Source organism: Zalophus californianus, chromosome 8 (assembly GCF_009762305.2).
Source record: "Zalophus californianus isolate mZalCal1 chromosome 8, mZalCal1.pri.v2, whole genome shotgun sequence".
NCBI lineage: Eukaryota > Metazoa > Chordata > Mammalia > Carnivora > Otariidae > Zalophus > Zalophus californianus.
In genome coordinates, this window is record NC_045602.1 from 23,022,978 (window position 1) to 23,039,716 (window position 16,739).

At 40.4% G+C, this 16,739-nt stretch overlaps 1 protein-coding gene across 1 annotated transcript in view; it reads left to right on the forward strand.

The window, feature by feature from the left end:
• BABAM2 (BRISC and BRCA1 A complex member 2) overlaps positions 1-16,739 on the forward strand; it is a 394,365-nt gene that overhangs the window by 133,158 nt on the left and 244,468 nt on the right. Inside the window, 1 exon segment of the mRNA XM_027624135.2 lies at positions 6,681-6,755. Within this exon segment, the coding sequence (XP_027479936.2) occupies positions 6,681-6,755 (75 nt within the window).

Sequence of the window (16,739 nt, forward strand, 5' to 3'; positions counted from 1 at the left end):
ATTTCCAAATATGGTGAAAGACATAAATTTACAGATTCAAGAATGTCAACAAACCGTAACCAAGAAAAATGCAAGTCAGAATACTGAAAACCAAAGATAAAGAGAATATCTTAAGTGATCACAGAAAAATGACACTTTATCTATAGGTGAGCAGTTATTTGAGTCACCACTGACTTGTCATCAAAAACAGTGGAGGTGAGAACACAGTGCTGTGATATCTTTAAAGTGCTGATTTCTGCCAGTCTGGTAAAAAATGATATTCAGTTTAGTTTTAATTTGTATTCCTTTTGTTATGAATGAGGTTAAGCATTTTTTAATGTTTTAGAGTTATTTGTATTTCTTTTCTATATATTTGTTGCCTGTTTTTCTCGTGTTTTTTTTTTTTTTAATCTTTTTTTCATTAAGGTCATTAGCTTTTTGTGATAGGGTTGCAAATACATTTTCCTCTGTTAGTTGTCTTTTGACTTTGTGGATGGTGGTTTTTTGCCATCCACAAAATTTTTATATTCAGGCCATCAAATTTACCCATCATCCCCTTTATAGCTTCTGAATTTGGAGTCATATTTGAAAGGCATTCCCTGTTGCAAGGTTATAAAGGCATTCATCAGTGTTTTCTTACTTATGGTTTCAATTTTGTACACTGAAAGTCATAATCCACTTGGACTTTATCCTCATATATGATGTGAAATATGGATCTAACTTTATTCCTAGATGGCGATGCAGTTGTCCCACATCATCAGTCATTCACTAAATGTATTTGGCCTTATTTCTGGACTTACTTTTCTGCTTGTTGATTTAATACCAGTATTACCCTCCTGTAATTTCTGTGTCTTTACTATCTGGTGTAGCTAGCTCCCTTTCATTGCTTTGCTTCTTTGAAGTTTTCCTGGCTGGTATCAATTGTTTATTTTTCTACATGGTCTTATGACTTGGCTTTCTAAGAGTTCCCACAAAGAAATGAACCCCAAAGCCTAGACAGGGCCAGTCTTCCTGAAATATCTTCCTGTAATTTATAGGAGCATTATTTTGATTAATGTCTTACTCACCCACTAGATGGTAAGCCCCAAGAGGGCAGGGGCCATGTCTCTTTTACTCATTATATTTACTATGCCTTGTCTAGGGCCTGACAGACACACTTTAGGCTCTTAATCCATAGTAATGAATAGGATGAATGGATCTTGAGTCTTGAGGTTGAGCTCTGACTCTTTATTACCCTCTCAATGGCTGTGGGCAAGTTTCTGGACTGTTCTAGGCCCAAGTTTTCTCATTTCTGAAATAGGTGTAAGGGAATTATATATATTGAACAGGATTTTGGGATAATTAAATAATGTAACTTAGAAAACATTTTGTAAAGTGTAAAGTGTGAGATGTTACGAAATCCTAGTTAGACTAACTTTGGCTTTCCTTTTCATATGTAATGGGTAATTATGCCTTTGCCAAGGAACAGTCTGCAGACTTGGGCTGTTGGTTGTCAGAGTCCATTTGAAGAATCACCCTTACCTGACTGTCACCCTGTTCAAGTTGTGGTTATTCTTGAGTGTTTCTTCACTTGTAGCTATCCAAGTGGTAGAAGCAGTTTCAGGTGACAGCTTGTTTGTTGACAAGGGAACAGCCTCTAAGAAAGCAAGTGAAGTTTCCCTTTACCAAGCAGCCTGGGTTTGGAGCCCATTCTGTACAAGATGTCTACCTGTCACTACCTGTCACACGACACAGCTGCTATTAGCAGAAGAAAAGCTCAGACCTAATAAATTGCCAAAACTCAGAGTCTTGTTAGTTTAAGTTACTTGCCAATGTACTGTAACTTGAAAAAAAGGAAGGATGCACATATTTATTGCTAAGCTGGGGAAATTGCCATTAAGGCAGTTGGCAGAATAGCTGACATTTTAACAGTCATAGGTCAGATAATTTTCTACATCTATCCAAGAGAAGATTTGACCAAGGACTGACAAAAAAATCAAGTTATTCTGTTCACTTGGCTGCATCTAAATGTCTCATTTTCAGCTTACAGGAAAGATTGATATGGAAGCAATCTTTGACGTTACAACAGAGTGACCATAAATTGCTTAAATAACTGTTGGAACTTCGAATATAAAAACACAGAAAAAGTCATCTGAGGTAGAACTCAGAACGGATTTTTCACTTATGTTTTGTTCCTTACGTAATTTATAGCTTAAGTTTTATATTAAGACATGTTTTAAATCAGCATTTACTTAGTTACACAGAAGGAGATTACTTCCAGGTCACAAGGAAAATCAGCAGCCGAGCTGAAAACTGAATTCTTAAGTTGTAGTTTCCAATGTTTCTAAGTTAGAAACAAGTGCTAAGTTTTCTTTATTCTCTTGTGGCAAGATAAAGAATGTATAGTCAGCTGGAAAGTTAGAGATCAAAAAGCACTTTCTGTGGTTTCCAGAGCACCAAATTCCTTTCACAGCCTTAAGTTTCTCATATTATGACATTTAGTTGTGTAAAGCAGTCCATTGCTGATAAACACAAACTCCTCTTAGTCCTTGGAACAACTTGCCTTTTATTATGAATTTAGTTGTGGAAATCAGTCTTTTGCCAATAAACATAAATTTATATTAGTTCTAGGATCAACATTTTGAGAGGGGATAAAGTAGGGATTGTCTAAGCGTTTTTAAAGGAATGTTGGTCTAAAATAGCTGGTAGAATAAAAATATATTGTACAAACTAAAATAGGGCAAAAGAGCTAAAATGTAGTACATGGACTAAAATAACTAGCAGTTCACATGAGTCCAAGTGCTAAATATGTAATTATATTTCCCATTACCTTATATGTACAAGACTTGTTTTAATTTTTAAATCCTACATTTTACTCCTTTTATTGTTTAAAAAAAAATGTAGAAGAGCCATTGAGTCTAACAGTGTGAAAGTTTTGAGACTGCCATTTTAAATGCCATTGATTGACATTGTAGACCAGTAGGTAGAAATGGCCATTTATTGATTGTAGATGGTTTGAGTCTCCAAATTGAAAATGAATTGAGCTAGATTTATTATTGTCTGTCCAACCAACTCCCTTCTGCAATATCTTCTAACCCCTTGGTACTTGTAAAAAACCTCTCTCAATATCCCCAGGAATGACTTAACAAATATTCCATGTAGATGCAGTCGTCATTTCGGTGTTTACTAATGTTATGAGTGATTGTTGCACATCCTACAGCGGTTAGGAAAAGAGAATTTCAGGGTGACCTCTGATTGGTGTTAGTGTTTGTTTGATCCAGTAACACTGACGTCCTTGCTCTTTCTTGAACATTTTGGCCTGCATCTGCATCAACCCTTTTTATACTTTCTGTTCTCTTTGCCTGGGATGTTTCTCCTCCACATTCCACATGATTTTCTTCCTCATCCCTGCTCAATTGTTGCCTTATCAAATTATTCTCTAAAGGAGCTAAACTCTGCCATTTGAGAGGTTTGAGCAAAGGAGGATCATAATCTGACTAATGTACTGAAAGCATTGCTGTGCCTAGGGAGACCAGAACAAGCTTCCAGAGGAACAGTGGCTGAAGCAGTTGGGTGTGATTGCAGTGATCTAGGCTGGAGATGGCCCTGGCTCAGATCAGGTGGTTTTGCTGTGGTGAGAAGTGGTTGGACTAAGGATCGGTTTTGAATATAGAATCAACAGGATTTTCTGCCACTTTGAACATAGGATGAACAAGAAAGAGAGGAGTCAAGGATGCTTCTGAGGTTTTTGGCCTGAAGGATTGAAAGAATGGAATTACCATTTACTAAAATGAAGACTAGATATCAAAGGAAGGGAATCAGGAGTTTGGTTTCATTCATGATAGTTGGATAAATGAAACAAGTTAGGGAAAGGTCTGGGCAGAGATAGAACATTTGGGAATCATCAGCATATAAATAGTATTGAAAGTCTTGAGCCTAGATGAGGTTACCTGGAAGTGTCAGGAAAGGAGAGAGGTCTTGAGGCTGAGCTGGTGGTGCGCTCCAGCGTGCAGTGGCTGGGGAGGCTGTAGGGAGGGCTAGTGAAGTAAAGTTAAGCCAAGAGAGGGTGGGATCCTGGAAACCAAGGGGAGAGTGTTCCAGGAAAGGAGCAATAATCAGCTATGTCAAAACGCTGCTGAGAGAACAAGTACTAAAATGAGCACTGAGAAATGACTGTTGGATTTGGCCATGGGGAGGTCATTGGTGACCTTGATGAGCTGTTGGGGTTGACTGGTTGGGGGGAGGGAAGGCTGACAGGAGAGGGCTCCAGAGAGAACAGTAAAAGAAGAAATATAGACCAGTTCTTTACAGGAGGTTGTTTTGTAAAGTAAAACAGAGAAATGAGATGGGACCTGAAAAAAGGTATGAAGTTAAGAAAGACTATTTTATTACATTTTTTTCTTTTTGGTAAAGACTTTTTAAATGATGTTTGCATACTGATGGGAGTGAGTGGGTAAAGAGGGAAAAATTGATTATATAGGAGAAAGAGTGGGGACAGTGGTTGGGAATTTGCCTTCTTTGATGAGTGTTCCTTCCTCTGTAGCATTGTACCAGCACTCAAGGAAGACTCTTCTGTTCTTCCCACAGCCCCCAAATTCCTGCTGGGCTAGATGCCCCTCTCATAAGCTCCCATATCATTCTGTAGTGCTTTATGTTGTCCCTATACTCACATCTTTCAGTATATGAGCCCTTGTACTTAGGTTGAAAGAATCACACTCAATAGGTGGTGTTAGTTGTAGAATCCTCTAGGAGCTTAACAAAATGCCCAAACCATACCTTTCTAGTAATCTCAGACTTTCATAGAATGTAAGAATTTTATTTGGCTCTTTCACAAACCTCTTCCTCCCACCCACCGTGGTGAGCTGTTTGTATATCCTTGGGTGGCTCCTAATTATTCTTTCAAGTAGCCTGCGTGTATTGGCGTGCCCTACGACTAGCTGCTCAGCTCCCGCGATTCCTCCTGTTTCTCACCACTGGCGTTTCTGGTGGTGCAGTGGCTTCTGTGAGTCTGTCTGGCTTGCCTCAGCGTTGAGTTTGTCCATTCAATTCTCTCATTTCTGCTTTTTGTGTCATGGGGTTGGGCTTGTGGCAATGAGGAAGTGCTCTGTCCTTAGCCTGAGGTCAATGTAAGTTAAAGGATGTTGTAAGCAGTAAAACAACGAACCACCATGCAGATGGTAGTTAGCCATTTCATCTTTTGAGCTCAAGGTTTATATTTCTGTTTGTGTTTTCAGGGTTTTAGGTCAGCATTTAAAAATGGCCGTCAGTTGTTAGGGTATTTGTAGAAAGGCGTGGTGATTGATGTAGAATCATCTGTAAGAGATATGTAGGTAGCTTATGTGCCTTCATCCACTGATGCATAAAGAAATATTTGTAAGTGCTTGTTGTGTTGAAGCATGTGTTTTGGGAGTTTGGGGTGCTTGTTTTTATTTTTAAGGGGGGTGGCAGTGGAGATATTGGGAGCTCTTCAGTGTTCCCAAAATATAAAAATGATAGAGATCCACTCTTTTTTTTTTTTTAAAGATACTATTCATTTATTTGTTGGAGAGAGAGAGAGAGAGCTCAAACAGGGGGAGCAGCAGGCAGAAGGAGAAGCAGGCTCCCTGCTGAGCAGAGAGCCTGATGCAGGACTTGATCCCAGGACCCAGGGATCATGACCTGAGCCGAGGGCAGCTGCTTAACCAACTGAGCCACCCAGGTGCCCCGATAGAGATCCACTCTTTAGAGTAGTTCTGGATCATCCCCGGAGTTCTTTGTTCAAACAGCATGTCATAATGAAACCCAGTATGTCAGAATCCCAAGCTGAACTGCAGGTTTGGAGTGAGAGAGGTTGGAAGACCCAGGACCCCACCAGCTCACCACCCTACTTTGTGGTCTTTGCAGAGGTTCCTTGGAACCCCTAGGTGTCTGATAGCCCAACTGGAAGGCCCCTTCTCCACACTATGACAAAGTTTTTTAAAAACAATGTGACACCTTAGCCATGCCCATCATAAAAAGGAACTCTATGATTTCCCATCATCATAAATTGAGAGGAAAACTTTTTTCTTTACATGGGTTTTTTTTTTCTTTAAAAAAAAGTAGAAGTCATTATTTAGGCTTGGTTAAATGTTTTAAATCTCTAAACCTCTGTACATCTTTCCTATGGAGACTAGTTCATAGAATTACTGAAAAAATTAGTTGGTGATAATGATGTTAATAGATTGTTCAGGAAATTAGAATCTTATTTGGGGTACCTACTGATAGACTGCTTTCTCTGGGCAGAAGTTTGATCTTTGTATGTACTTCCAGATGCACTATAAAGGATAGTGATATATGTCAGTCGCCTGTGGGTTATAAATCTTAGTGGTCTGAACGCTTAAGTAAAAAAGAAATGGATCAAAGGGAGAGGTGTGTCTCTATTGCTTGGATTAAAAAAAAAAATCATACATTCATGTATTCTTTTTACACGTAAAAAAACCAGAAAGGTAACACGACATTATAATTTTATTGCACATTGAAAATGCAGATTTAAAAAGTTCTAATTATGTTTTTAGTAGTGAATAATTTAAGAATTCTTTTTGATCTTTCCTTGCTTTTCCAGCCTTCTTTTCTTGCTAATGTTAGGAAACTCAAATTGAAAATGCCTCCAGTTTGAACAGGTTGAACTTGTGGCCTTGGCTATAATTGTCACTTCACAATCAATTTCTTATTTTAATCTTATTATTATACCTTTTGTCCTACAGACTGGTGAATTTTCAGCTCGTTTCCTTTTGAAGTTGCCAGTGGATTTCAGCAATATTCCCACATACCTTCTCAAGGTAAAAATATGTGATATAACATATGAGCTTTTAAATGTAATTATTTAAATGTAAATGAGCTTTTAAAGTAGTTATTTAACTCTGAATATTTGCATGATTGGCATGCCAGCATCTTTTTCAAATAATGAATTTATTAAAAGTATTTATTATATGAAGATTCACTGAATTTGTTATCTACAAACTAAAATAGTAGCCCTAAAAGTAATTTCAAAATGAATTTTCCTTATAAGGTAAAATTAGTATAAGTAAACTAAATTTGGGGGCAAGTCACTGTTAGTAATCTTACTGGGAGGAAAGACTCTTATGGAAATTATCTAATAGGCATTCTGGGGGCGCCTGGGTGGCTCAGTCGTTAAGTGTCTGCCTTCGGCTCAGGTCATGGTCCCAGGGTCCTGGGATCGAGCCCCACATCGGGCTCCCTGCTCGGCGGGAGGCCTGCTTCTCCCTCTCCCACTCCCCCTGCTTGTGTTCCTGCTCTCGCTGTCTCTCTCTGTCAAATAAATAAAATCTCTAAAAAAGTAATAATAGGCATTTTGTCTTTAGGTAGGATTGCATATTAACTATGCTAAAGGGCGTCTCATTTTCCTTATTTATGTCAGCAGTTCATCTCAGGCACCTTCACAGCTGGGCTGTCGAGACTCTCTTTAGACCAATGTATATGGCATTGTTTAAAAAGTGATGCAGGCAAGGTGTGGCTGGGAGAGCAACCACCTTGGGGCAAGGTCTACAGATGCTTTGTACAGAAGAGGCAGAATCCAAGTGACTAGGCTACAGTTAGTGTAAAGGAAACCACGTGGACCAGGGAGCAGGTTCTGAACAGAAAGTCTTAACATGAGGCCTAGATTCATCACAAATGAGGATTTTGGTTGCAGTTTAAGATGGCTAGCTGTCCTCAGCCCCATATTTTAATCTGTAGTTATATAGCTTTAGTCTAATGTAAGAAAAATTTCTGCCTTCCTAATTTGATGTTGTTCAGAGAGTTAATGGTATTTAGAACAGTCTAGAGAGAAGATAGAAACCTCGTACAAGTTTTCCTGTATATTATAGTAGTCACACGTAATATTAGATATTAATCTTGATAATGATTAGAAGTATGGTCTGGTGGAATATAAACTATGGACTATAGAAAAGATTAAGGAACACTTTTTTTTATACATTCCACTCAAGGTGGGGAAATTATTTTCTTTTTCCCTAAGTAAAACATGGGATTTTTGTGCCTCATTAAACTTTCATTTTTAGTTTCCAGTTGACTAGTTTTCCACTCCATATCCAAGGGTTATGAAGTCCAAGTGAGAATGGAAGTCAGCAATTTATATTAGTTTCTCCACACTCATGTTGTGGTAAATATACATATGAGATCTGTGATTACCAAGCACAGTTAATTTGGTTTTAGCAATTATTATGCTCTCTTAGAGTGGCAAGCAGTCTCCTTGGTAACTCTTAGCTCACAGACGCAGTGACCTCTGTAAATTCCAGTTAAAACTCGATTTCAGCTCATTTAAAACCAAATTCAGTAGTATGTAAGAGTATATTATTTATATAATCACTTTAATCCATAAATTTACAGTAACAGTATCATTGTTTTGATTCGTTGGGCCTTATCAGTTTGAATGGTTGTCTTATTTGAACCTAACGTTGCCTCTGCTCATGTTCTTGAAGGTCAAAGGAAAAAAAAGCCTTCTTGGATTCTAATCTAATTTTTTTCTCTTCAAAATCAAATTTCCATATTTTCTGTTCTAAGAGTTCTACCTTTTTTTATTATGTCCTTACTTTCCTTGCCGGTCAGACAGGAAAAGTGGAGCCTATTTGGCACAATGGGAAAATGTTCCCCCTGCACCCCCCAAAGTACGATGAGATGACCTTTCTACTATAGATGAAATGCCTACATTGCGGCACTGATGTCTTTCTGGACTTTTAGTCTGTGCAAAGAGAGTAAAGCAACAAGGCAAACAAACAAAAAGCAAGAAACTCTTGTGTAGCACAAAACAACCAGGAAAAAAATACCTGCGTCCCAGAAGGAATCCAGAATACCTGTTGAAAGTTTTAAGATCTGAGTTCCTAAAGTTGTATCATAACCGTGGAACATTTGGCTATACCACTTTGAAAACTCAGTTTGCATTAGGAACTGATTTACATATTATCAGCATTTGGATACTCCTAATCTGATTATCAGGATGCTATCGGTAGTCTCAGTCCCAAAATAAACTCTTCAGATTCGTAGGATGAGGCTACTGTTCACCAGCATCAGTGTAGTTTTACGTTGCCATCCCCAAGAAATGAAAGGTGAAGTAGACCTTTTAAGTATTGGAATAGCATGGAGTTTGACTGCATCCTGATTTGCTGCAGTGAGATTTCATTATGCCATCATGAAGCCATCATCCACTTACAAGTTTATATTTCCAAGCATACGTCTTTTATCCACTAATAGAATTTTTTGATGTTAGAATGAAAAAGCCATTAAATATTCAGCGATATGATTTTACTTAATATTATGCTTCAGGCATATATGGTTCTTATGTGGAATAGAGTGAAGTTATTCTGAAAATGAGTCCTGACTTCAGTGTCTAAATTTTATTCTTGGATGAGCTAAGTCAGTGGGTTAGATAAATCATTTACATAAGAACTCAGTAAAAAAACCAAAACTTCTGTATTAGTTAGGATTCTTTATTTGTGGGTGGTGGAAATCCAGCACAAACTACTATAAATGAAATGGGAAATGTAGCTCAAATCCTCTACTTCCATAGTCCATATAGCAGGAAACGGATCCCATGTTGGATAGTCTACAGATAGGCATAGATCAGCTTTCCCGGGTCTGTCCCACTTGGGCCAGGTCCGCACCCTTGAACTTCTCAACTGGTAGGTTTATGTTGAGAAGTTGTGGTCCCCAGAATAAAGGGGGGATTACTGAAGTGACAAAAGTGTAAGATTCACTACAGTTACTAAACCAGAGAAAGATTGTTTATTCCTGTTATGTTTTTTCTTAAAGTCATGAGGCTGACTCATATGTCATTAGAAGATGCTGCCCTTGATTTTCTTCAGGATGTGGTGAAAATTGACTTATATATATTCTTGTCTTTACTCTTATTCTGAGAATTATTAAACCTGAGTATGTGATGCAGGAAAAGCATTTTATTTTTCTTCAGGAAAAGCATATTCCATGGTGAGATAACTAAGGAAAAGTTCTAGTTGTCTACTAAAATTTTTTATCATCTGAGCAAGAAGTACTCAGAAACTCAGAATATAGTGTTTGGGGGAGAGGAGAAGCTTACTTGTAAACATGGTATGTGTGTGAAGTAGCCTCTTAAAATAATGAGCCTGTTTATTCAAAATATAGTCAAGTTAAAATTTTATAGTTAGGACCCCTCTCAGCATCATACAGAAATATCTAGGAAAATGGCAGTATCTCACTGCACTAGAGGGCTAAATAGTAATCATTTCCTGCTGATAGTGGATGTGACAAACATAACCTTTACAAAATATCAGTGCTGACTTTTGTTTGTTTGTTAAGACCGTAATTGTTCATATAGTTGTCTTAGTTCATTCAGGCTGCTCTAACAAAAACACCATAGACTGGGTGGCTTAAACAACACATATTTATTTCTCCCATTTCCGGAAGCTGGAAGGTCTAAGATCAAGTCACCAGCAGATCCATTGTCTGGTGAGGGCCTGCTTCTTAGCTTGTAGACAGCCGTCTCCCCACTGTATCCTTAAGTGGCCGAGAGAGAGAGCTTCTCTCTCAAGTCTCTTCTTGTAAGATCTGCTAGTCCCGTCATGAGGGCTCCAGTCATGTGACCTGATTACTTCCCAAAGGCCCCTTCTCCAAATACTGTCACCTTGGGGATTAAGCATCATCATACACATTTTGGGGGGACACTAAAAATTAATTTTATTTTTAAGATTTTATTTATTTCAGAGAGAGAGCATAAGCAGAAGCAGGGGGAGGGGCAGAGGGAGAAGCAGGCTACCTGCTGAGCAGGGAGCCTGATGTGGGTCTCGATCCCAGGACACTGGGATCATGACCTGAGCCGAAGGCAGACACTTAACCCACTGAGCCACCCAGGCACCCCTAAAAATTCATTTTATAGCAGTAGTCTAAGTAGTTGCTGGGAGTGTCCCTACACTTGGTACCATGGCGCCCTAGCCCAGTCCAGAGGTAGGACCATAACCAGTTTGCTGAAATACTTGGGCTTCTAGTTTCCATAGGAATCTTCTTGGCATCGTTTAACTTCACACAATTTGAAGGACTGCTTGCTGCAGTTTAGTCCCACTGTGGCATCTGAATCATAACACAGTATGGAAATGAATTGAAGGTGAAGAAGCTGAAGTTGGCCGTCTGTGTCAGGAGAAGAGGTTCTCAGCCTTCTCAGCCTTCTTCAGAAGCCGCCATGGCTAGACTGATCAGGCAGAGCACACTCAGGTGGTGGCACACAGGTGCCTGTGTCAAACAGACGCAGAAAGCAGGAATTAAGGTCAGGTTATCAGGATAGGTTCAGGGGCCCAGGACAGGCAGAGGGTCTCAGGGAGCTACCCAGAGTGGAATCATACATGGTCTACGAAGGTCATTAACCTGGAGGAGAACCTCTAAGGTGACTTGTGTGCTGAGGTTATCCTGCATAGGAGCTGCCTCCCCGGTCACGTGGTTGTTAGCAACCCCAGGTGCTCACGGGGCCAGGTGGGCCCTGAGAAGGAGGGAGTCTGGCTGGCTGAACTACCGTAGGAGACGGGGAGAGCTGCAGGGAGCCAGCAGGCGTGAGTTTCAGCTAGAGCAGTGGTTGCTCTGCACCTACACAGTTGTGGCCATGTGAAAGTAAGGGCCCTATGGTGCCAGATACGCAGATGTTATTAGAGGGAGCCAGGAATCTCAGGGCTTTTATCATATGAAAAAATGGCTGCTTTTTAAGTGATGGCAGTGGATGCATATTTTTTTAAACTGCTGGCCAAACAGAATGCCTCTGTGTGGTGATCATGGCAGCCTGGTAGCCAGGTGGGCTGCACAAGGGTGTTCTGAAGAATATCTCAGGTAGATACAACTCCCCAGAGCACAGGGCGGTCATTGATTGTTGGGCTATGAGAGCAGTGGATGGATTGACACTGCATTTTGCCTTCAGATGTGCAGACGCTGATTCTGAACTAGGGAACCATTCTGTATTTGTCAGTGTTCTCTGGAGAAACAGAAAACATTGAATATATGTAAAAGGAGATTTCTTACAAAATTGGTTCACGAGGTTATGGTGGCCGAGAAGCCCATAGTGTGCCATCCGTATGCTAGAGAACCGGGACAGGCCTGAGAACCAGGGGAGGAGAGGAGGCTGTGGTGTAAGTCATGGAGTGTGAAGGCGAGAGAATCAGGAGTTCTGCTGTTCAAAGGCAGAGAAAATGGACTTCCTGCCTCAAGGGAGGGGAAGGGAAAGGGGAAAGGAGGAGAGCAGGAGGAGGGGAGTGGAGGAGAGACAGGCAGGCAGGCTGGCTGGGGCGGGGGGAGGGGGGGGCCGAATTCTTCCTTAGCCTTTTGTTCTGTTTGCGTCCTGAAGGAATGGATGATGCCCACCTCCATTAGTGAGGGTGGCTTTTCTTTACTCAGTCTCCTGATTCAAATACTAATCTCTTCCTGAAATACCCTCAAAGGAACAACCAGAGATCATGTTTTACCAGCTATCTGGGCATTGCTTAGCCCTGACAAGTTGAAACAAAGTTAACCATCACATACACATTCTGTTCATAAGGCTGGTGAATTCATGACTGGAACCACTAACAGAAAGATAACTAATGTATAATCTCATGCAGAAAGCAGTTTAGGCCTAGATTTTCGGGTATTTTAGGGCATAGAAAGTATATTTTAAAATTATCTCCTGAGGTGCAGTGTGTGTATTGTGTTTTCCTTTGGGAAGTATGATGTCCCAGAATTCTATTACATATTTATTGCATAATTTTCCACCTTGATTGCTGTCATATTAAGTGATAGAGATCCATATGAAGTGGCTTGGTTCCCTGAGATTATTTTAGGAATCTATGGAACCAAAGTGAATTTGGGGAGATTGCATCTCTTCTGCATGGTCTAGTCTGGGGGGAACTTGTAACAGTGGGCCACAAGTGCCAAGGGCGCGTGGGTTCCATTTAACTCTGGATGATGCCAGTTAATTTTAATCAGTGGTTCTCATGGTGGGCTGCACTGATACCCTGGCCCTACCTCAGGTCAATGGAACTAGAATCTTTGGCAGTAAAGCCCAAATATTCTTATATTTTAAAAATCCCGCAGGTAGTTTTAATGTGCACCCAAGGTTAAGAACTGCTGCTCTAAGTAGAAGCTATGGATTTCCACTTTGGCTCAATAAACTCAGATGTAAATGGATTTATTGGCACGGTGATGGCATGACTGCACCCCGCTTTCATGCCTCCAGCCTCATTTATTAATGGGCTGGCAGTGCTAGGCTTAGAAGGCTGGGAGTGAGGAAAAGAACTATTGGTATTGAATATATACTGTTTGTAGGAATCAGACTAGGTGCTGTGTATACATTATCTCCTTTAATATTCTCAACAGCTCTGCGAAGTCATTTTTTTCCCCTCCATGTTTTTATTTTTATTTTATTTTATTTTGAAGATTTTATTTTATTTATTTGACAGAGAGAGAGAGAGAGAGACCGCGAGAGAGGGAACACAAGCAGGGGGAGTGGGAGAGGGAGAAGCAGGCTTCCCGCGGAGCAGGGAGTCCAATGCGGGGCTCGATCCCAGGACCCTGGGATCATGACCTGAGCTGAAGGCAGACACTTAACGAATGAGCCATCCAGGCGTCCCTCCCTCCATGTTTTTAAATAGATAAGGACTCTGGAGGCACCATTATGTAAGTGATCCAGGTAGTGATTTGTGGAACTGGGATTTGGAGATAGATTCCTTGGCTCTAAAGTCAGTGGTCTTTCCAGCACACCACACCGCAGCCGGAAACACTCTGTATTGCTAGATTAGAATCTAGAACAGGAAGCCAGGGCTCCTGAGATCTGTCCTGAAGTAGAAAGAATAAATGAGATTGAGGAAGGACACTCAAGTGAGAGCTGCAGTGGTCTGTGTTCCAAGGCAAATCTGTCTGGAGGGTTTTTCAGAGGCGACATGTTGATGTGCTCCGTGAAGCCCTAGAGTGAGGAGGACAAAGGAGGAGGGTGACGTGGATGTCACCGAATCAGGTGAATTCTCTGTCAAAGATGGCCGGAGATGGGAAGGGATGCTGAAACTCTCTGCCACTGTAGGAGAGTTAATTGTGTTAATACACGAGTCCTTTTGTTTTAACTGAAGTGAGGAGGTCAGGCGGACTCGGAAGTGGGGATGACGCTGAAGCTGTTAGAGGCTGAGAAGTTAGTGAGGGGGGCAGAGATGGGATCCAGGCCCTTCTTCTCTTTCCTTGACTTATATTGTAGAGTGATGTTAAGGGGGATCTTAGTGTGACCCAGTGGGTGACAGAAGGAGAACCTTGAACTGAGGTAGCTCCAGAACCCCCTTCCCCCTGCCCCAGTATTCTTAGCTGTTTACAACTGCAACAGAGTGTACAGAACAGGCTTGTTTTCATCCTTCCTATCTGTCTGTCTGCCTTTGTATGTATGTGTGTGTGTATCCATCCATCCATCCATCCATCCATCCATCCATCCATCCATCCTCTAACCTTGACCCTGAGCCCGACCCTGACCCTGACCATATTGGCTGGACGTGGTTCTTCAGTGCATTACTACTGTGCGGAAGTTTTAAATAGATAAGTATTGATTTTGAAGTATTGATTGTGATTTAAAGTGATACTGCAATCTGTTGAGGATTAGACAAGCAAAAAAAAAAAAGGAATTCAAGGATAGTTGTAGGCCTTTAAAAATGTAGATTGTTATGGATTGGAATGGTTAGAGAAGCCTTTGTGACCAAGTTTAGGCATAAACTAGACCCCTGAAGAGGCATAGGTTCTAAAGACTGGAAAGGGAAGAGGGACAGCTAAGGTGTGGCTGATCAAGTCATTCCTGGTGGGACTGTGGGCGTACTTGATTTAGGGCGCAGGGAGTAATCTAGACTGGAAGAGAAATTTCTTACAGAGAATAATGAGAGAGAAATCTGGAAAGATGAGTTTGAAAGATCTTGAGTGCTTGAAGAATGATTTCAGACTTCGTTAAACAGGTAGTCTTAATCTCTTTACACCTGGATTATCATGGTAATAGCTTCCTATTTCATTTCTTTGGCTTCACACCCTCCCTTGTCCAATTTCTCTGCGATATTATACTGCTAGAGTAGTCTCCTTTAATCTTCTCTTGAAACTAATAATGGTTTCTTCTTGGATCCTGCTTCCAGAGCCTACCCATCCATGCAGCGCTATTTATACTGTTTCCCCAACCTGTGCTGGTAATCTAAAATGGGCAGCTCTCCTCACTGTCCTGCCAGTACTGTGAGAATCCCCAGTGCTGTCACTTTGCTTACGTTCCCCCTCACAGCTCTGAAACCCTTACTCTTTAATCTTTTCCAGAGAATTTACTTAACTAACATAAGAATACAGTGAAGCCCAAAGAAGTTCCAGTTACTTGCCCAAGACCATTAAGTATTTATTTAGAGCTGTTAACAGAATATCTAGTCTTAATTATTGGCAGCTGGGACTAGAATGGAGCTAAGTGATCAAAGTGAAGAAGAAGGGAATCATGAAACCAAAGTGAGGAAGTAAGTGTAATAATACAACTATGGGAGAGCCAAGGCCTGAACTTGGAGGACCCAGTGGAAGAGAGCTGTCATCTAGGTGGAAGGACGTCAGGAGCTCAGAGTTGTGTAAGCCAAAGATTTTAAAATGTTATTGAAGGAGGCAATGCTCAAATGCCATTGAATGAACAAGAAAAGACCCAGGGGTGGGGGGGGAGCATTTGATTTGGCTGGAGCCATAGGGATGGTGAGAATAAGAAACATTCCAGTGTTATGGTCAGGGAGAGACCAGATTGTTGGTCTTCATGAGAACGTAAGTGAGGAGGAAATATACTCAGTGGGTATGTGACAAAATGAGTTGTGGAAATGGGATGGAAACTTGAAAAACTGAAATGATTAAATGAAATTGTTAAGAACAACGGAAATGATAGCATACTGGCCAAAACAGTCCTAGAAAAGGCTTTTCAAGAAATAGCTTTAATTCACGATGGACTTGAATATGATAATCTTACTGGTGTTCTGTCTTTGAAAAGTTTAAAGGGAATGTTGCTGGGGAAACCCATTATAGGTGGTGCTCTGGTTCTTTCATATAGTCAGGGAAAATAGGTAATGACGTGAGTGTCGAAAAAGTGTGTGTGTGACAGTCACATTTTGTCACTTGTCATCAAAGATTGAGTTTTAGTAAATTTGCAGTTTTGAAATTTCTCATTCTTGTCACCTTCCCTTAGGAACAGGGGAAGATTTTGCATTCTGTGCACCCAGAAAAAGAGAATTAGGCTGATTAATTTCCCTGGTATTTTTTTTTTTTTGATGAATTCTTGCATTGTCCTTTATTATTTGGAATTGTTTGAAAGTCCATTTAGTTTTACACATTTGCAAGGAAGGAAACTGATAATCTCCCCGAAATATTCTCTTTATTTGACATCCAGCCAGCTAGTTAGGGTGATATATATTGATTATAGTCGTTTCTCAGCACGCATAAGATAGCAAACATTAAAAAGCTTTCTGATCCTGATAAATGACTATAAATTCAAAGACTGACCTCACAAAGATTTTTCTCTAAACTACAGATTAAATGATGCCTCAGAATTTGAGACCTTTTAGTTTAGGGAATTTTTTGGATCCAAAAAAAGTCGTGCTTTTAGAAATAAAGATTGCTTTAACTCATTCTTGTGAAATCTGGTTTTAAAGCAAAACAGTTGTCTGGTGCTTGAAAGACCATAAAGAATTCACAGGGAACCCTCATCTTATCTCAAAGGAAATAGTTTCTGTCTAGTGAAATAGGAGTGGGCATACTTTCATAAAAGGGGGAGTGCGTACCTGGAAGAAAGTGCT